Source organism: Protopterus annectens, chromosome 6.part1 (genome assembly GCF_019279795.1).
Source record: "Protopterus annectens isolate FY-2018-M chromosome 6.part1, PAN1.0, whole genome shotgun sequence".
NCBI classification, from domain to species: domain Eukaryota; kingdom Metazoa; phylum Chordata; order Ceratodontiformes; family Protopteridae; genus Protopterus; species Protopterus annectens.
This window is the reverse complement of record NC_056738.1, coordinates 153334025-153355444: the sequence shown is the minus strand read 5'-3', so window position 1 is coordinate 153355444 and position 21420 is coordinate 153334025. Positions and strand designations below refer to the sequence as shown.

Here is a 21420-nt window from a genome sequence, read left to right as displayed (position 1 = left end):
ATTATTATACCAGTATGCAAGTGGCAATAAATGCTCCGGCAAACCACTTTTTACTACCATACCATTTACAAATTGTTATACTATTGCTGCTGTTTATTGGGAGCTTGTATTAGATGCAGTAAAAAGTATTGTGATGTGGTGCTGTTTTAATTTAGTTTATATGTATTTGGGAAACTGATAAGGCATCCAGTTCTTTGACATTTTCAGTCACAACTCTGACCACAAATCCATTGAAATATAACAAATATATGAACACTTTACTGCAATTTACTATTTTAGAAGGTAGAAGGAACATAGCTCTCAACCTTCCAATTCCAAAATGAGGAACACTAGCCCTCATAATGTGGAACAAATGGGCAAAATGTGGAACACATATTAATGGCTTACTAACAACTTCAACTAGGAAGGTCATAGGATCGTTAAAATATGCTGATTTTACTTATAAAGAAGATCTTTTAATGAATTAATATGATTAATTTCTATTTACCATAGATTTCACTCAAAAACAATTCCTAACACTGAATGTGTGACACTTTCAATGTGGAACTTTGAGCAACTTCGAGGAACATGAACTTTTTAAGACCCCCAAATGAGGTACGTTCCTCGTAATGAGGTACACTTGAGAGGTATGAGAAGGAAATGGAGTACCAAGAAAAAATGCACAGAAAATTCAAGCAAACTTCAGAGAAGCTGTGACCAGAGGTCAAGTTTGAAACCCAGTCTCCTGAGCTATAAGACAAAGAACTTCCTACTAAGGCACCATTCTGCCCAAAATACTTACTAGCAGATGCACTGATGTGTGCTATGTCATTTAGGCACACAGATACAGAATATAAAGCCTCACACACTCATTTTATATATTCCTTGCCGACCAAGTAATTTCCATAAGGCTAGTGGCCTCTTGTCAGGGGAGACCCAAGACTGTATTAATACTAATAGGGGAAATTAGGCTAGGGAATCAGGGAACTTCCCTTACTCTTTTTAATAGGTGAGCTACCACCTACTCAGGGAAATGGGACCCCGGTTTAATGGCTCATCCCAAAGGCGGCGCACTCAGGAGAAATATGGCACACCCAATATGTCTATATAGAGAGACAGACACACACACGCACACACACACAACGTTTATATGTCTATTAAGCATAATACACAGTGTTGTCACCAAACCAGCCAATCACGGCACCTGGAAATGCAATTTAATACCACCGATAAATCCCCACGTTTTAAGAAATTCCAACTAACTAAGGAAGAGGGAAACCAAATTAAATAGGAAGAATCATAACGCAATTGCTCGGTAGTTCAAGTGCCAAGATTTCAGAGACTGCTGATTGCGAAATGACTCCTTGTAAAAGTTGTTCTGCTGAATGAACAAATTATATAAAAGAAAAAAAGTGAAAATACTAAAATGAACAGGATGCACAATGGCAATTTATACTGGTGGGATGCGTATAGTGTTCTATGTAGGCGTAAGACAACAATTAAAACCCACTGAATGCTCTCATTATCATTAAATAGGGACTTGCCCTATTCCCTCAGCTATGATGTTGATTATTATACAAATTCTTGCGCGTGCGCACTGTCGTAAGAGCATTTTTTTTACTACGTCAGTTTACCGAGGCCAGAATATTTCACCATCTAAACTAATGAATGCCACAAAGATCTGTATGCAACTTGGTGAAAGACAGGAATACTTGTCTAAACACAACCATTGTTGTAGCAGTTAGCAGACAAGAGATGAAAATTATAACCACACACACACACACACACACACACACACACATATCAATATATCTATCGATCTCTCTCGCTCTATATATAGATAGATTGGACACACACAGGGCAATAGCTCGAAAATTTTTACTTTTTTTAATACAAAGACATTGGGATGGGGGGGAGTACAGTATAGGAATGCGAGTGTAACAATGACATTTAATGAGTTCACTCCTGCAGAGCTATCTTCTACGTACGTGTGTGTGTGTGTGTGTGTGTATACTAGTTCATGCACAAACTGTCAGGTAATAGCTTTCTGTGTTTCATTAGTAAGAATCCTCAAGTAAGTTATAGTGAAAATGTGTCTGGTTTCAGAATACTCTAATGACCAGCTTTTCAGTCATGAGAAAAACCCAAGATAATAAACAACGCAAATGTCTATTCCTCATATTTTTGCTCTTTTCTTCATAAAACTTGTGACTTTCTGGCAAACCACTGAGGACAGAAGTCACTAAATAAGGGTACACATTTGTATTTCAGACTTTCTGTCCTTCTGAAAATGCATGGTAACGCTCCATCAAATGTCTGTGCTTATGAAAATAATATTTAAAATGTGCTTCTATTGTTTGTCTTTTTCCCCGTTATTGTAGGGTTTTCCTTGATTTCTTGGACTAAGAGGTTGAGACGTAAGTCCTGTCCATGCCCACTCCCCCGAAAAAAAGCCATCCCCAGGGTTGTATGCTATAGAGGTTAGTCTTCCAGTGGTAGTGGAGTGGCAATATCCACGTTTCACCGAGGAATGTCAGAGGTAAAAAATATATATATAAAGCCAAATAAACAATAATTTCTGGAACGAAAGAAGCACACGTTGTACAATTATCGTTGTAACTTTATTTTTACTTTTTATTTATTTATTGCTTTATCCAACAGTGCATATTCATTACTAAAATACGTTCGAATCATGGATAAAGCAGTCTTCTGTTTTGTTGTAATTTAAGACAGTGCCCTGCTATAACCGTGGGACTTGTCAGAATGTTGCAGGCTAGGTGGTGAGATCCCCAAGAACTCCACCCTCAAACAACACACACACACACTACCGTAACAAATTATAACAACAGGCTGGGGCATTGGATCTTCAGCTGAGACAATCACAACCTAATGGGTGCATGAATCACGTCCACTTATTTTAAATTATGCTGTACTTACACCCCAGGATGCTTGACAAGCACAAGAACCAATCAGTATGTAAGGAAAGGATGGCGTCTGATAGACAGCCTCTTCCCTATTACGTTTGAGAGAAAAGAAAGGAGGGCAGGCAGCATTGAGACCGTTCACATTAGTGTCAGAGACCTTAGGGAGATTTCAGCCTTAGGGATCGTACTTCTAAACCTTATTGTCTTGGGGAAACGCACGGGATAACCATATATTTAAAGGGGGAGTCAAGATGGCAGGTATTCTAGCCTGGTTCTGGAATGAAAGGTTTTGGCTGCCACACAATGTAACCTGGGCAGATCTGAAAAACACAGAAGAAGCTACCTTTCCACAAGCTGAGGATCTTTATTTGGCGTTGCCTCTGGCTTTGTGCATTTTCATGGTCCGTCTGGTTTTTGAAAGGTAAGGTTAATGATCGATAATGCAGAAAATCTGCATTGCCTCTGTGGAGTGAAGATTAGGAAATCTGCTTAGGTGGTGTTTTTGCTGGGGTCATTTTTGTTGCCCCTTGTGCTGCAGACTCACCTTATTACTTGATACATGTGAATTATCCTACCAGCTACTAGTTCAGCGCCCAATTGCATACTGTGCTGCTGTAACGAGATGCACAGCACTGTAATGTTAGGTATACCCAAGTCCATTTTTCTTTCAGTTCCCAAACTGGATTAAAACATGCTGTTCTCGGCGGTTAGCAAACAAAATGCAAGCAGATGAGCCAGTGAAGGACGTAAATAAGGACGCTCTTTTCCCTTGCTCTCTGGAAACATTTCCAAGACATCGTGACTTATTGCAACATCCAGAATGTTGCAGACTGTTTTCAGCATCAAGTATTGCTTACTTGCAGGGATGGATATACAAAGTGTCACTGAAGCTGCTTGCCTGCTTCTTTTTCTTTATGATAAAGGGGTTTCTTCATTTTATGATGCATAGGGAGCTGTGTTTAGTGCCAAAACTCCTCACTCTCCTAACATGTGGTGTGTTGTCGGACTACTTGGTCTGCCGAGAAGGAGACATCCATATTTTGTTATGTTAGAAATGCCTCTCTTGTTAATAAACATTTTGAGGTCTTGCAGTTTGGTTGATCCAGCCTTCCATAAACAGACCGTGTAACCTGCCGTGTAATGTAAGTCATTTAGTAATGCACTGTAAATACGTTCTTCTAAATTTTATATGGCTGAAAAAAGTAGAGCACCGTTGAGTTATTTAATCGTGAGTGCATAATAATTTTTTTTTTCTTTCTTTAATTGTAAATCATGAAAATGAGCCTGCAGAGTGTATCTGGGGCCTCCAGGTGCAGGCAACAAATGCATTCCTAACAAGTATCAAGGAAGGGCTCCCAGTTCTCATAAACTATTTTACTCTTAGAAGTGTTTTCCATTCAAAATGTTGTTTGTAGCTGGGATATTCTGGTGTGAATGGTCTAGTGTGATTTTAGCTTCATCTAATGACTTGTTTGCTTGTTCTTGTTCAGGTCAAACACCCATTTGCCCCAAGGCCTATAGTGCTTTAATTTCACAACAAGTCTTGCAGAAATCATTGAATACCAGAGTTTTTGGTAGAGATGGGGTAGCTGTAACCTAGAACAATTCAAGGAAGGCATCTGCTCTACCATCATTCATGACAGAAAATAGCAAGCTAAGTGGTCCAGGAATAATAGTAAATCTGCAAGTATGAGTGTAAAAGTTTATGAGCATTCAGTTTCTCTTCATAGTAAATAAAGTGACATCAGAACAAAACAAGAGTTTGACAGCTGGTGCACAATAGGGAACATGTTGCACACATTAATGTTTCTATATTATTGATCTAGCATGTCCTTTAGATGCATAGTTCTACTGCAGTTTGTAAAGAAGTTAGAAATCTGGTCACACTAGTGAGGGTCTGACAAAAATGTTTAGGAACAATCTTATGTTAGCTTAGATTTAATTGTAAAATTGTATACACGTCTGACAGGAAAAGGACTTGAAGATAGTGTTGGGCAGTGCGAGAGTGTGATATACTAGTTTTGGAGGCAAGGAAGCAAGATGTCAGTGAATAAGATCAAATTGGTGCCATTTTGGTGTATGATTTACCTTCACCAATGCATTCATTTCTAAATGCTGACTTGGAGTATTAGTATGAGTAAGGAACAAGTTGACAGTATACAGGATAGATCAGCAGCATCTAGAACAAGAGCATCAAAAGTAATTGCAAAAAGCTTTTCTGATAAAGGTATTAAAATGCAGTAAAGGTGTGGGGAAGGGGAAGAGAGCTCTCTGAGTAAGCTTAATTCAGGAATGATGTAAAAGACAGCGAGTATGTAGTTGGAGTTTAGGGGTATGCAAAATGTTTTTATCAAAAAGGTGGTGAGGAAGTTGAAGCTGATGCCAGAGGTATTTCCATAAGTAAAGGACAGTGTAAACCTAAATCTAGAAAGGAAACCAGTGCACAAACACAGCAAAATCTCCAGCAGAGGAGGAAGTGAATGCATAGGAGGGAATGCTAGGTGGAGGATGTGGTGTTTTGGGTTGAGGTGTGTTGAATACTTTTAAATGCAAGTGAGAAGACAGAAGAGCTGTCCAATTAATGATCCTGAGCCCATTTGTTGCTCTAGGGAATGCAAAAGACTGGAAACTCTACCCGAGCACTTCAAACTATAACAAGCAGCATTGTTACTTTACTGAGATTTTGTCAGACTGTAGAAGTAGTGGTGTAGATGTTGGGATTCTCCAGTGCACATAATGGATCAATATTGCATGGTTAAAATGTGAAGGAATGCCTTCTGGGGTGGAGTCTTTTGTGACTTTTTTTTAAGTTGGCTTGTTTCATGCCAATTAGTAGATTGTGAAAGCTGAAAAAGATTCCTACTCACACTGCTTACTCCGGGGGGGGGGGGGGATTTTTCCTCTGTTTTTGCATGGGTTGCCAAATACAAACATTATTGTTTTCTCTAAACCAAACAAAAGCCACAGACATGTTTCAACTTTATTGACCTTTTAGAACCCTGTCATAAATATCTTGTTTTGAATCTGAAGTTGTTCTGCAGAGAGCTTGCACTGAACGTCCATCAAAAAAGAACTTCAAATGGGTATGCTGTACTACAGTTTTGGACATTGCTGATTATAGCTGGATAACATTAGGGTCTGCATTAAGTTTTCATTGGTGGAAATATGAGGTAACAACCAATTGGAATTAGATGTCATGTATGCTTCCTGAAGATAGACACTGGGTGTGAGCTTTGTGACCATATGACTTTGTAGCCAGGGTGGCTTTATTTCCTGCAGAGTAATATTGTGCCTTTACAGTGAAACAGAGAAAAGCATTATTGACAGGCAGCAAGTATAATTTGAAGTCAGTCTGTAGATAATCTGAAATTTTGGTTATATAATGCACACAGAGTACACGTTACATAAGCAGATTGTGAAAAATAGACTGGGTGATATATGATGGGTTGTTCACATCTTTCCTTCTTTTCTGTTCTGTTATCAGTATGCATACTTTTTTTAGTTTTTTGTCTCTAAACATAATTCTTTACAGCATATTCCAGAGTTTCTGTACAAAAATTATATTCTGCATGGCTCCAAGCACACCATCTGCAAACTGCAGAGTGCAGAGTTAATGTATCACAAACTCTGCTTATTGAAAATGTGCTTAGCTTCAGCATGATAAATTAAGCATGTTTAGAAATAATGCTTTTTCTTTTGTTACTCCGCTCTGCTTTGTTGTTAGCACCACTAGAAGCAATGTATGGCAGATCTCTGATGGCACTCTCTCTCAAAGGTTTAAAACTGCAACAAATCATCCTTGGTATTGTATCCACCAGGACAGCGTGCAATTTTGATGTCCAGCAAACAGCAGCCATGAAAATGCAGCAATATTGTAGACTTTATTTTGATTTAGTATATTTTTTGTGAATTGTTAGAAATACTTCAGTTGATCAGCATTTAAGTGAATATGTTATAACTGAAATATAAGAGTTGGTATGTGTTTGAAGCAATTTGCTGCAAGTAATGTATGTCTTACTATCAGGATGATCACTAATCAGTGCTACTGAGTCATTCCTCCCAACTGTTTGTTTTGATTTTGGTATTCTAATGTTGATAAAGCAGAGTGATGATCAAATTGTGTGTGTGTGTGTGTGTGTGTGTGTGTGTGTGTATGTATATTTATGTGTGCATATATATATTCACTTCAGAATGTCAAAAGCCCAAAATCTCAAATTTCAAAACACTGAGACCAAAATCTCAAAAATTCAAAACATTGAATTTAATAATATTGAAAAAACACAGGACACCAACACTTACTATATTCCAGCACAACTACATACGGAAACATATTACACTTCTCCAAATATAAGCAGGGGGGGCAAGCCCCCCTGCACTCCCCATGTGGGGAGCTGCGCCACTCCCCCTGCTACTTAAATATATCAACTCCAAGATTGCACTTCACAGAACAAAATGGCAAACATACTTCATGGCTGCCTGTTGTAACCTTAGTCATGTTCCCTTCTAACTTGCTATACTACAACATACACATCCTATTGTAGTGTAGTGTGATCTTTGAGTTAATGTATTTAAATAGCAGGGGGTGCGGGGGTGCAGAGGGGCTTGCTCCCCCTGCTTTTATTTGGAGAAATGTAATATGGTTTGTCTTTTATTTGTTTCTGTATGTAGTTGGAATATAGTAAGTGTTGGTGTCCTGTGTTTTTTTTTTTTTCAGTGTTCTAAAATTCAGTGTTTTGAGTTTTCAGCGTTTTGAATTTTCAAGATTTTGGTCTCAATGTTTTGAAATTCGAGATTTTGGGCTTTCGACATTCTGAAGTGTTTTTATATATATATATATATATATATATATATATATATATATATATATATATATATAATATGTGTGTATTCAGTTCTAAATCTGTACAGTGCTTCATTTCACCAATGCCAGAGGTTTATCAAAACTCCTGTTATTATCCAAGTAAGAAAATGCATTTCTTTATGGTCTGGATGATTTTAAAGTCTGTTACCAGACTTCTTTGTGCCTATGGATCTTAGAGCTGAGTATGGTACACATTTCTCATAACCCTTTCTGGGTAAGTTAGGACTGTTGGATTAATATGGTGTGGCAAAGTACATCTTGTACAAGGTGCACAGTAGCTACAGGTTAATTGCTACTGAATGGTATTCAAGAACTAGTTAAATGTTAATCATTATGCAACACAAACAGGGTAGACATTTCTATATATGCTGAGGATGACATTTTACTGGGATGCCCTGATCTCATCTCCCCCTGTTTCGTTGTTACTTACTGACACAGGTGGTTCCTTTTCTAGGGCCCTTGTTTGTTGGGGAGCATACAGCTGCCAGGGATATCTAAGCAGAACACCAAGGAGGGATATGGCCAATGACAGACAATTACAGCAGGAATAAAAAAAGTCAGTGAATTGTTATAATATGTTGGTCTTCTAGCCTGTAAACAAATGCTGAGTTAAATAAATGCTTTTCTAAGCCCTGCCCAAACTCTCAAAGACATTTTAAGCAACCTGTGTTGCCTTATATGAAATGGAATGAACATCAGATATGTTTTAGCTGTAGCTTCTGAGTGAGTGGCCAGCCAGGGGTGGGGGGCTGCCATTTATATAGCAGAGGTAACTCTATAAGGTCCTAGAACCTAAGCCATAAAAAGCAAAGTGTATACCTGCAGCAGAACTTGTACTCAAATATGTAGAAGGCATCTGCCAGCTTTGCAGAACTGCTAAAATATATAGTCATGTGTTGTACCAAAAAGCAGCTAGACTACTGAATTTTATATGAGCTGGAAATGAAGAACTTTGTGTGGGGCCTTGCGTATACAGCGCTGAAGTGGTCTGGGTAGGAAGAGACCATGAAGTGAACAGCCCCTACAAGGTTCTTGGGTGGAAGTTGGTGATTGATCATGATGGTATGTTTTATTTTTATTTAGAGTAGAATGAGTTTAAATCGGCTGATATTTGGGAACTGAGTATCTGCAAGTCAGGAAAATTGCAACGAGATCGCTCACCTTCAAGCCATTGTCTAACTTGTCGGCCCCATAAGTAATGTAGGGTTTTATGGGAGGAGCAGTGGAGTTGCATCAAAGAAAGTAGCAACAACATTGCATATTATTCTATGCATTTAGCTTCAACAAATTTGCAACACATCATGGAAAGATATTTTTCCATATTATCCATTTGTGTACTGTTGACAATTTTGCTCCTGATGGAGAGAGAGAGAGAGACATTGCAGCATAACATTGCTGACTTGGGCTGTCCTATAAATGCATTCTTTTATGAATGCATTCTTCTAAGACCATCTTCTTCACTGTGATCAGTTAAGAAACTCATTGGAACTCCAGTCCAATGGTTAATATTAGTGATATGGACAGACTAGATGGCACCTGCTGTGAATGTCCAAAAAGGAGGGATGCAAACTAGCCAGGAACACTTTTTTGAAAGGGTAAAGTAGGTCTGAATACCAGTCAGTAGGATGCCATTATCTGCTGTGTTGGAATGACATAGAGGAACTAAGGTCCAGAAACCAATAATTGTGTTATCACAGTAGTGTGGGACACTCCTATTTTGAGGAAATCATGCATGTCTGCTGATTGGTAGATGAAGAGACAGAGGACAAAACTTTGGCCTGTAGTCATATTCTTGTGTTAGAAATACAAACATTCCTCAGTAGTAGTTCATTATTTCCATAACTGCCTGCTACATTGAAGATGTGACTATACCTTCTGGTAACAACACTGTTTTGCCACATGGTCCTTTGGTTTGCTTGGTATCTACCAATCCTGATCTGCATGTATCTTCTCCAAGGAGAGTGTGGGTGTGGGGGGTGTAGGTATTATAAGTATGTGAAGAACAGTGTGCCAATAAAGAAGCAAAACCAACAAGATGGGCTACAGAATTAGTATATCAGAGCATGTGAATTCTTTGTGGAATTTTGCTTGACTTGTGGTGTACCTTAGTGGGGTCTGTTTTTGTAGCACCTTTGATTTCTGTGTTTTAGTAAATGTAATAGGTTTTGACTCTGTTCCAGCACCATGGCTATTTTTGAAGGGAGCTGCTGTGGGCCCTTCATCTTTGGAGAGTACTGCCTAGAACTGCATAACTGCTTTGTGTATTATAGCTATAAGCTTTAAATGTTTTGTTAGTTATTTTTGGGCAAGAGGTTTGATCAGGGAAGAGTGAACTGATGATGATCACACACTCTATCTCTGTGTGTGTGTCTCTCTCTCTGCTGGTTAAAAGTACCCCATCAACTAACATGCACACGCCTTCTTACCTGGTATAAAATTACGCAGCATCCATCTGCTTGTCCAGCACTAAATACCATTCTACACATCTATGTTCCCAATCAGTCATTATGATTTAATGACCAAAACTCTCTTCTGTCCACAAACCCATCATATCTGTTGAGCATGGACTGCACTCCTACGTTGTTGTTAAGGCCTGTATCCTTCAGGTAAATACCCTTCCTCCTGTCCTTGTAAAACCATTCTGAAAGACTTCCTAGCCAAAAAATGGGTCTGTTATTGCTCAAACCTAGGATAAACCATATACCTAAATATAAACAAGTATATATTCAAACCTTGTACCTCCTTACTCTCTCTACTTCACTTCTTTACTTCACTCACTTTCTCTCCCCTGACTCTCTCTAATTTTGCCATAACCCTGTTTTTTTTGTCTTGCTTCATATTGCATTTCTTATTTGGAGTATACTAACTTACCTTTTATTTCTCTATAAACATGCTAAAATTTCTCTAAATATTTAATTTATTGTCATACAAGTTGCATCTCTTCTTAATGTTTTCACATTCTCAAATTTTTAAGTATTTAAACTGTAGATGTTTTTTATATTATTTTTAAGTTTGTAGGAATATGGTTCTTTTAATACTTTGGAGTTTTTCTTCCCAGGTCTCTGTTGACAAAAGAGCATTTAACCAGTCAGACTTTTATTGAAATTTAAATGTCAATAAATAACTTGAATCATAGCAGATTAATACATCTCCATATTGGAAGACTGTTTAACAGTTATAATGTTTTCTTGACTTTGAGAAGTGTATAAAAACAAAATTTAGCCAATGATATTTTATACAACCCCTTATGAAATGAAAATATATTTGTGGGACTTTAATACTTTTCTACTTATAACTGCAAGGTGGAATAAAATTAAATCAGCTGTTCTGTTATGATAGTTGTTCTGGTGAAGTAACGGTGGATTTTGTGCTCCACTGCCATTGACAGATCACTACTGTTTTCTTTTTATAAATGTTGATTTAATTATCAACCTTATCACTGTAGACCAGAGCAACAATGAAAATTGTAACAGTTGTCTTAGTTCAGTGATCAGCTAATGTGGCATTCTATAGAAAGTATGTATATATTGTAATTGCATAGCATGGCAGATCTTGCCAGTACAGGTGACCCTAAAGTGTGTCCATGTATTGTGTGTGTGTGTGTCTGTGTAATATAGAACCTTCATGATGAATGTGCTATAAATCAACACTATTGCTTTAAGCTGAAATGTTTCTTTATCTTAGTAGAACATGTTTTCTTTAACAAGAGATCAAGTTTGCTTTATTACCCACTTAATGAATCAACTGAAGCTGTGTAAAAGGGCGGAGGAAAGCCCCTGCTAAGATTTTTCCCCTTTTGTCAAGGGGGAATTTCATATCTGCAGCAGTAACCTTTGGAAGTGAGACAACAGAGTGAACTAGAAGCCCCTAGGAAGATTGCCATTTATTCCTGTTAAGAGTCCTGAAATACTGAGAGAGAGACGTTCACTGAAAGAGTGAGCCCAGCAGTATGGAAGTGTTTTTGATTTCTGTTACTTTTACTTATTTGTACACAGTTTGTTTTTTATTGTACTTGTATGCACATTTTGTATTGCCTGTTCCCTATGTATGTTAGATAGTTAGGGTTACAACTGTAATATGGACGTCTTTGGTACTTGAAATGCAGTGTTATTGTTGCAGCCTTTTCCCCATTTCGTAGACCATGGTGGCTGCATAGTAATTCAGAACCGATAGCAGCTTGGTATATGATATGACTATTTGAAGTTCTGTATCTTTTCAAGCAGAGTTACTCGGTTGCAGAGGTGGCAAGTGCCATCTCTTAGAGGTGCTAAAGCTGTTGTCACTTGAGACAAGGAAACATGCTTGGGACAAAAGATTGGTGCATAAGATCAAGTCAGGGAGCTGTGAAGGGGGGGGGGTCCTTTGAACAGGAAGGATTTGGGCACAGGGAGCAGTTTTCAGGGACTTACTGCTCCTTAGATCTACTAAAGTACTTCTTCGTAGAGAGGGATGGACTACTGGAGTGAGTGTTGGAGAGGAAATCCAGAGGCATTCACAAAGGCATGAAATGCTTAAAGGAGAGGGGGATAAGGGACAAGACTGTAAATATTAATAAGCCTATATGGTCTGTCCTTTTTATCTCCACATGCCATCAAACAAATGCGGATAGTCCAAGATTCCGTCAGGCTTGGTATATATTTTGACATTCTCAAAGTGAGTCTTGAAGCTACAAGGATCGCAGCTGTACTCCTTAAAACTCCAACCGGTATTTGTCTTGCTGGCCGGTGCCATCCTAAGATTAAATGCAATGACTTCAATAGCCGAATCCCATGTGTACCTAGTAAGGCATCATCTGTTTGTCCTGGCCATGAATGTCTGCCCTCAATTACTAGGACAGAGGGTTTTCAGTGTTGGTGACCAATAGAGAGGGTTATGTAGGCCAGGTTAGGAAATGGTGTTCCTGGTATGACTGAATTATGCAGGCTTGCCTATTTCTTACATTTATTATATTTCATTGTTGTAATTTGTAGAATTTTGTACTCTCCAGAAGAACACAATTAATGACATTTTGCATCAAGCCTTAGTGTGATTCACATTTGCAGAGATGTTTTAGAAATGCACTTTGGGGAAAGATTGTATGAAAGAATGTTTTTCAGTAATTTCTTACTTCTTGTGTTGGCTTTATCGAAGTACGCTTAATGCTTAATCTTAATTTCCTTCTAAAATGTTTTGGATTTGTGAACTTTAAATGATGAAATGTATGTCTGTGGTACTTGTTTATGTACCTGCAGCACATGGTATTGATTCTGTTGGGGTAAGTGTGCACATAGAGATGTAGTCATCAGCCTTTGAAATGCCATTCATCATCCTGTAGGTAGCAGCCTCATATAAAAAAATGTTAAACTCTAATTTAAAATTTGGACTAGCTGAAAACTTAATTCTTTGTCTACTTATGCAGTCTAATGTATACAGTTTGTGTAATTTATGGTGGGTGTACACATTGCTACTGTAGCCAGTTTTATTCTACACACACACACACACACACACACACACACACACACACACACACACACACACCTTGCGATACTGTCTTGTTAATCACAAGTGAAACACAGCCTTCATGCTGTGAGGTGTAGAACAAAGCAGTATCTCTCTAATCATGTTAAAGGCTTATTAGATTTTATCAGAAATGTTTGCTCTTGGATTAATCGTCTCTTACTGATGAGTGTCTTGGTGTTGTACTAGGATGGTGTGTTCGGTAGTACTTGGCTGGATGTCAGGCATTATTAATAGTACAAACCATATTTTTTGGGTAGCAGTGGAGATCTGTTCTGTAGATTTGGTGCATGTTTTGCAGCCTGTGCTTTCATACCTTATAATTCTGAGTGTGAAGAAGTTGCTCACATAATAGGCCTTGATGTTGTGCCTACCTTCTTAACCAAGTAATATATATGCAGGCATACATCACGGACAGAGGATGAAAATATGAACTGTTTTTAGAACTGAAAGTATCAACTTGTGAAGCTACCAGCTAGGAGGCATAGCAGTTTTGCACAGTGCTTGTGCATCTTTTTAATTTTAACTTTACGTTTTGGTGATCTACAGCATAACAATGGGTATTTATTTCATGGGAACTGCAAAACTGTGAGAAAAAATATGATAGAATATTCTATTGCATCCTCTGTGCCTGGATGCTGGAACAGAACTGTGAGACAAACGCAAGAAAGGACATTAGCTGGATTATGCACCTGGAAAATGAATTAAAGCTGAGAAATGAAGTCAGGGGTTCTCATTGGAACTGCACTTATTTTTGTTTTGCTCTTGATGATATCTGGTCTGAGTCCCTGTGGATAACTGTAATGAGTAGCTTGAGAGCATTTTGCAGTTAAGTGAATTGCTTAGTGATACCACGTTGCTGGAGTTGAACCTAGGTTTTCCCAGCTTATTATTCAGACCACTAAGCTGATGAAATTAGTTACTTCTAATGCTTTGAGTGTGACTTTTGTGTGCTACCATAGCACAAGGATGATTGACGGTTATTTGAAGTGGTGTACTACAAAGTGTGGTCTTGATTTCTGTGAACATTTACCATGAAATGCTAAACATGCTAGGTGATGTCTGGGAAGAGTGGTGCACTGTAGAGGACACATTTAGTGCAAAAAGGAAAGCTGTTTAAAACAAACTCTGAACCCCTGCCCACTGTTCAACTTACACGTGAGCTGTTGTAATGTCATTCAATCATTCATTTATGTAAAGAGCAATATTAAGGGTAAGGATCTGTAAATGGGACATAAGCAGAAAGGTGTTTCACATTACCAGTTACTGACGAGAACTAGAGGGCATAGTTTGTGTCTGTAGTCTGAATTTACTAGTTTAGTTTTAAGAGTTGGATGTCTGCAGGATGTTTTGTGATTTTTCTGTGTCATTGTGTAGTGTCTTGATCATTTATACACATACATATGGACATGCATGCACGGGCACGCACACCCACTAATTGATTGCTCTACACCCTAGTAATACATACGTAATAAAATATTACAAAGCTGGGAATAAATGCTGATTTCTGGGACAAAGTACCAGTTAAGTAGGAAGTGGTCCCCCATATTGTTGCTACACATTCCACCCATGTGTAAGATATTGTTAACATTACTGAAGAAAGAAACTTACTTAATATAAATGGCTTGTAGTGGTAGAATAAGACTTGTAGTCGTAAAAGAAGGATGTGAGAAGACATGTCTATCAATTAATTTATGTTGGAACTTTTCCTTCCTATATGTCACTGTTCATTGTTTCAAACAGTGGCACGATATGGGGGTAGGGGGTTGGAAGTAATACAGTGGCAGATGTTGATAGTGTGCACACAGATAAGGTATTTTTTGGCTTGGAAAAACGTAAGTTTCATTCAAGTATATATGGATCCGACTGTATGGTCTGGTTCCATAAATTAGCCGATAGTTGCCTTAAAAGTGCAGGACCATGCACAGCTCCTAGTCTGTTTGAGGTTATGTACTGTCTTCAGTGCAGTTGTGAAAATTTAGTAGCTCTCTGTACTTACATGTACAATTGTGATCTGGGAATAACAAAATAGACTGAACAAATTAATGAGCCATCATCATAAACACTAAAGCAAGGATTACAAAAAGTGAATGGTAGGATGACAGAGTTGTGATGAGATGTCAGTGTTTTTACATGCCTATAAGCACAAACAATAGATTAGTTGAGGGTGTTATGTGACACTTTGCTATAAATCTCTAAAACATTAAAAGGTAAAAATGCTTGGGTAGGTAGTCCAAATTTCATGGCAAGACAGCAGAGGCAGAGTAACAGATACTTGGAAATAGTTTTAATTCTACAAGGAACAGCACAAAAGGTTAAAATATCTGTGTAAATGAGCTCAACAGTAACAACCAATACAACATGTAAAACAACACACCGGAGTTCAGTGCTAGTACAATAAAAAGCAATATATTCAATCGTATACAATGTATGCAATTGAATAAATTGCTTTTTCTTGAACTGGTGTTGAGCTCTGGTGTGTTTAATAGTTTTAGTTCTCGTAAGCTTCTGGAAAATTCATTGCAGCAGAGATGGGAAATAGGGAAGGGTACAGACTTGTTTGAGCTTAATACCGATTTGGAAGACCTAGGATTGCTCTACACATTCAAATGTTTATGCATAGCTGGTATTTTGAGATCCAAAGGGATTTTTTTTTTTTTTTTTTTTTTTGCACTTGTATGTTAAAACTGCTTAACACTTAATTCTGCATTGGGCAAATATGACTTGAAGATGGCTTATCTTACAAATCAATAGACATACCTTATTTAATGTCTAAAGTTGACTTAATGTTAGATATAATTAAAAATAATGTACACCCATTCTTAAGTTTAATAAACATTCTCAAACCAAATGGTGAGTTAGAGAGATCATATGAATAACTGTGTGTGTGTATGTATGTGTATATGAGTACCCAAGTCTGAATTCTTACTTCTCTGGCCTTTATTCACAATAGCCAGGAAAATTGTTATTTAAAAAAAAAATACGGAAGATGAGATTTGCCTTAATTTACAGAATGTATATGTACTGCCACTGTTGTCTGTTGTAAAGGGTTTGTATGCTAGTTAGATGAACACAAAATAACTACAGAATATAAATGTATAAAATTTAGCTTTTTAGAATAATGTTAATGTATGGTATATAAACAGTTTATGGCAGTTTAATGAATTTTAGTGTGTAACAGGGAATTATGTAATGAATTTTAGCAGTGTATGTAATGTGTACTGATGTAATGAATTTTAGTAATGTGGACTGGTGTTATGAACTTTAGCAATGTATGTAATGTGGTCTGATGTAATGAATTTTAACAATGTATGTAATGTGGACTGATGTAATGAAATTTAGCAATGTATGTAACGTGGACTGATGGAAGCACATGTGTATGTAGTTATTTGTTTTAAGTTAGTGTTCCTGAATATAAAAATAAGACTTGAGTACCTACCCCTATGATTTTATGAAGACCCTGAACGGAGTTCAAACTTGTCTTGCATTCTTGTGGTACACCGTAAGGAGAAAATCGCATATTGATTTCTGCTGCCAGGTAAATCTTTAATGGTCTGCTGCATTACCACAGAATCTTCAGTACTATTACCTTTATTAGTTGCTCCCAGAAACAGCATATAATACACAAAAGATTTCAACATCTGTGCCAACAGTGAGTATGATGTAGTACAAGTTTGTAACAACATGTTCATGGCAAAGGAATTGTAGAAGTGTGGGATCTAATCTGTATGGTTTTCGGCTGTTCTGTCAAGCCGAGATTTGTTAGAAAGAATTTCCAGATGGGACGGAGATCAAATGCAGTCTGAGTGTGTTTTGCATCAGATGTAGTGATGCCAATGGCATTTGTCTTCAGGTAAGTGGGTAGAGATGGGAGAGTGTGTAAGTTTGTTTGTAGGATTAGAGCAAGGGCTAGTGTGTGGATACATTTTGGTATGCTTCTGCAATTGTTTGCAGGTTAAGATAAGCATTTAGGTAATGGAAAAGGTGTGTGCGCATGTGTGTGTGTTTGTTTAATTTTTAGGGGCAGGGTTAGGGTTGGCACACATGAGTAAGATGGACAATAGGGGGCAGCCCTAACTCTTACCCTGCACATTAATTTACCACCCCCCCACCCCCATTGCCTTAACAGTGTTCTTATTCAGACAAATTCATCCTGATGTCTGTCACGGTTACGGTTTAGCAATCGAAATATGCTTTCTGTTTTTCTATTGATAGGTTTTCAGTGCCACCCCCCCCCCCCATTTATTTTGTTTTTTGAAGTGTAGGCATTGATGGTTTTGTCTTTGCATTTCAACTTTAATGTTTTAACCTGTAATCATACTGTTTGTGGGTGTGTGTGTATGTGTAAAATAAATATTAATATAAGATAACCACTTGCCATTTGTTAACCGAGTAACCCCACTGGGTACTCTGTCCCTTTTTTAAGGGTTGATGGAGAGCAAATCGTACTCTAGGCAGGTAAAGGCTCTGGGCTCTGGGAATCTACCTCTGGATTACTGCAGGGTAGATCTTGCAGCATATTATCTTGTCAAACTGTTTTAAAATGTATGCAAATGGGGCCACCTTCTCAAGAATACATGCATTTTAAATGACCATTTATTCAGTTTACCATTTGGAAGCCTTCAAGCAAAAAATGCAGTGATCCTTTTTAAGTATGTCTCTCTCATTATATTGACAATTGGCTCTACCTAAGTTTGACTATGCTGTCCTATGTGTTTGCTGGTTTGGAGGGGTGCTGCGGTGTCACCTGTTAAAAGAGCTGCCTTCTTTTTGAATATAAGGTTGACCTGATTATACGTGCCTACCCTCAGCATACTTCAAATAATGTAGCTATGGGTCTAGTTTTGGACACTCCCAATTTGTAACTAGTCAGAATTCTATGCCAGCAATGACGAAACAATGCATTTACCTTCAAATTTGCATGCTACTACTTATAACCTGGTCTGGATTTTGGACATGGTAGGTTTCCACTAGCTTGCCTAGAAATTCTAGAGTCAATTATGTTTCAGATCAAGCTCTTCCTTTAGGACCTTTTTAAGCTGTCTTACAAATGGCAATACTGTTCCTGTAATTAAATATGCATGATCTTGGAAAAGGGCACCCTCAGAGAATATGCTTGAGATAAGTTAAGGTTTTTCAGAAAGCAGTGTACACTCACTTTTGTTTCTTCTCTAGTCTCTGGCCCTCATTAGTCCAGGTTTAGATTTAAGTAGTAGCAGTGATTTTACTCTTTTTTTTTTTTTTTTTTTTTTTTTTCCTGGTGGCATACTTTAACTGTCCAGACTTTCACCTCCTATTTCTGATCTGTTCCTCATAAAATGTGTGCTTTCTTCCAGTCATTGAGGATTGAAGTCATTAAATAATGGCATGCATTTGAGATTCAGACTTTATGCTAACACAAAACCTGTTATATTGACAATGTTTATAATCTGTCACTAATGTTGTGCCTTTTGTCCCCCCATTATTGTTTGGCTATGACCAGAATTTTGGGGCTAAGATGTTGAGAGATAATAACCAGAAAGTTCTCTGAATTAACGGGTCTTGTGGATAATTACTTTCATTTTGTTAGACTGCAACCTTTAATTCTTCTATTAACTTGTTTTGCAGATAATATTCTGGCTATGGGCAATGAGTGATGCACTGTGTGAATGTCCAGAGGCTGTTTAGATGTTCTATGGAAAGAACTAAAGCATTACATGAAAGATCATCTTGTTTTGTCTGGGATGCTGAAACTAAGGCTCAAGGTCACAAAGGCCTCTTGGCTTTTGACTTGCATTTCCTTCGTTTGTCATAAATGAAAGAAAGAATTGTGTTTTACAAATATTTGTTCAGCTAGAGATATTGCCACCATAGCAGTTTTTTTTTCTAAAAGTTATTTTTGGATGCCATTTGTGCTAGTGCACTTTGGTCATCACTGTACCTTTTGCCGAAAAAAATTGTAGACTGGACATTGCTTCTAGGTCCAGCTCCACCTTTAAGGCTGCAGTGGTCAAGGGCATGTTTTACTAGGCTAATAGTGGTGAAGAGTGTGTTTTCAGTAGGCAGCCATCCAGGTGGATCAACTAAGGGCTCTGTCTTAAGGATTAACAAAACCTGAATCTCCTTAGGCATGAAGGTTATGTACTTACTGTAACAACTGCTTGAAGAGTTCAGTCTTCATTAATTCCTTTGTCCATCCCCAGTGTTGGGGATGTTATTGCTTTGTCTATGTAATGCATTTAGCTTGGTCAGAAACTAAGTAGAGAAAAGAGGTTCAGGCTATTAATAGGCAAAAGGAGAATTTTTCATCTACTGAGCATGTGCAGATGATTTGAGCCCTAAGGGTTAATGCAGACTGCATTCTTCCACACATGTAATGCAGACTGCATTCTTCCACACATGTAATGCAGACTGCATTCTTCCACACATGTAATGCAGACTGCATTCTTCCACACATGTAATGCAGACTGCATTCTTCCACACATGTAATGCAGACTGCATTCTTCCACACATGTAATGAATGTTATGTCTAAACCTTTTGTGAAATATGGTCTTCTGTGGCTCAGAGGACATCCTTTTTATACTGCCCCGAGATCACCATTCGAGGTACACCATACTGCTCATCTAAATTAGCATTTTATTAATTTGTATTCATGTATTGGTCAGTTTGAAAGCTGGGCAAACATGGTGGTACCAGGAGATGTTTCCAGTGAAAGCCACTTAAGATTTTGTGTATGGTAGCTCAATGTTTAGGATTTCCTTCTCCAAATTCCACGATCCATGGCTGTTTCATGATCACTTCTTGCTGCTTGTGCTTTCTGGGTCATTTTTTTTCTCTGGGTACTCTGTTTACCTCCCACTATCATGCTGATTAAACTTTCCATGCATGTTTTATTTTCCCTTCGGTTATGGCTATTGCTGTATTTGAAAAGTGTTTGCACAGATAAGTTGATTTACCTGATTAATAAGCAAGTTGACCTGAAATTAAGCTGTAAAATAAATGCATCATAGCATATTACACACTGCTACTAAGGGTAGATTTCATGTACTCCCTGTACTTCTATTTACTTATACTTTGTGGATTGGGATACTCCCCAGTAGGCCAAAGGTCTCTCTTTCAGGGGAGACTTCAGGTTGTATACATAATGACTAGGGGAAGTTTGACCAGGGCACTGGGGAACTTCCCCTACTTTTTTCAATAAGTACCATGGGATTGTTTACATCTATCCAAAGTACCACCAAGTGAGGCAGATGTGGCTGCAGTTTAACCTCTATCTCCTCTGAAGAATGGAACACACAGGAGTGCAAACCCCCCATGCTGCAAACTGCAGATTGGTATTGGAAAATTAATCCAAGTGTCACTAGTTCTTATCTGATCTAGTTCAACTTTAATTTATTGATGCTATAAAGACGTCCACATTTAAAATACTGTATGTGGCAGTGTCTTGGAATTTGTATAGAGAAATCTCATAATAAAACAAAAAGAAGAATGGCATTTTTATCTGGTCTTGTGCAATGGTTCATTATGCTTTAATGTGACCCTAGAGAGACACCGTAGTGGAGCTTAAACGGATGCTCTACAACTTAAAAACAGCGAGTGCACTCATCTTTGCCTGTGACTTGACAGTGTTGTACAGTTGTAGCTGCTGTCCTTTGTGTGATCTGATTTTGAGTCGGACAGTCTGCTGCAAACTGTTACTTTGTGCAACATGCTGACCAAACCAGCTTCATGACATCTGAAAACAGGAGGTGGTCTCATTTAATAGGTGTTACCCAATTAACTGGCTAAACAAGTACAGACATATACTGAGTCATTTTCCGGTGCCATTTAGTTCTATTCGGATTACAATTTAAGTTAATTGTTTGTGGTTGGTGTTTAATGAAGATCAGAATTTGTCTGTTGGCAATGGTGGAGTATGGCTGCAGGAACAGTGCTGTTCTTGAGTGATGAGGGAGAATGCATAGTGTGCTGAACAGGTGGGTAGATGTGTTGTTGTGTCTTTCGGCTTTTCCCAGTTAGGGGTTGCCACAGCGGAACTTCGGTCCACTAATGATTGGCAGTAGATTTTTACATGCCGAGTTGCCAGCCCTGATGCACAACTTTCAACGAAGGTACGCCCATTCACGCATGTCGGCACACAGAAGATGCTTTAGCTGAGAATCGAACAGGACAATGTTTTA

The 21420-nt window shown here is 38.1% G+C and overlaps 1 protein-coding gene across 2 annotated transcripts in view; it reads left to right on the top strand.

Moving 5' to 3' along the window:
- The first annotated feature begins 2987 nt into the window (after nucleotides 1-2987).
- Nucleotides 2988-21420, top strand: part of CERS6 (ceramide synthase 6) — a 1480586-nt gene continuing 1462153 nt past the window's right edge. Inside the window, exon 1 of one of the 2 annotated variants that reach the window (XM_044075592.1) lies at nucleotides 2988-3324. In XM_044075592.1, coding sequence (XP_043931527.1) covers nucleotides 3155-3324 — 170 coding nt within the window. In that variant the 5' untranslated portion in view covers nucleotides 2988-3154. The remainder of the gene's footprint in view (nucleotides 3325-21420) is intronic. The other variant, XM_044075593.1, reaches the window with a different exon arrangement.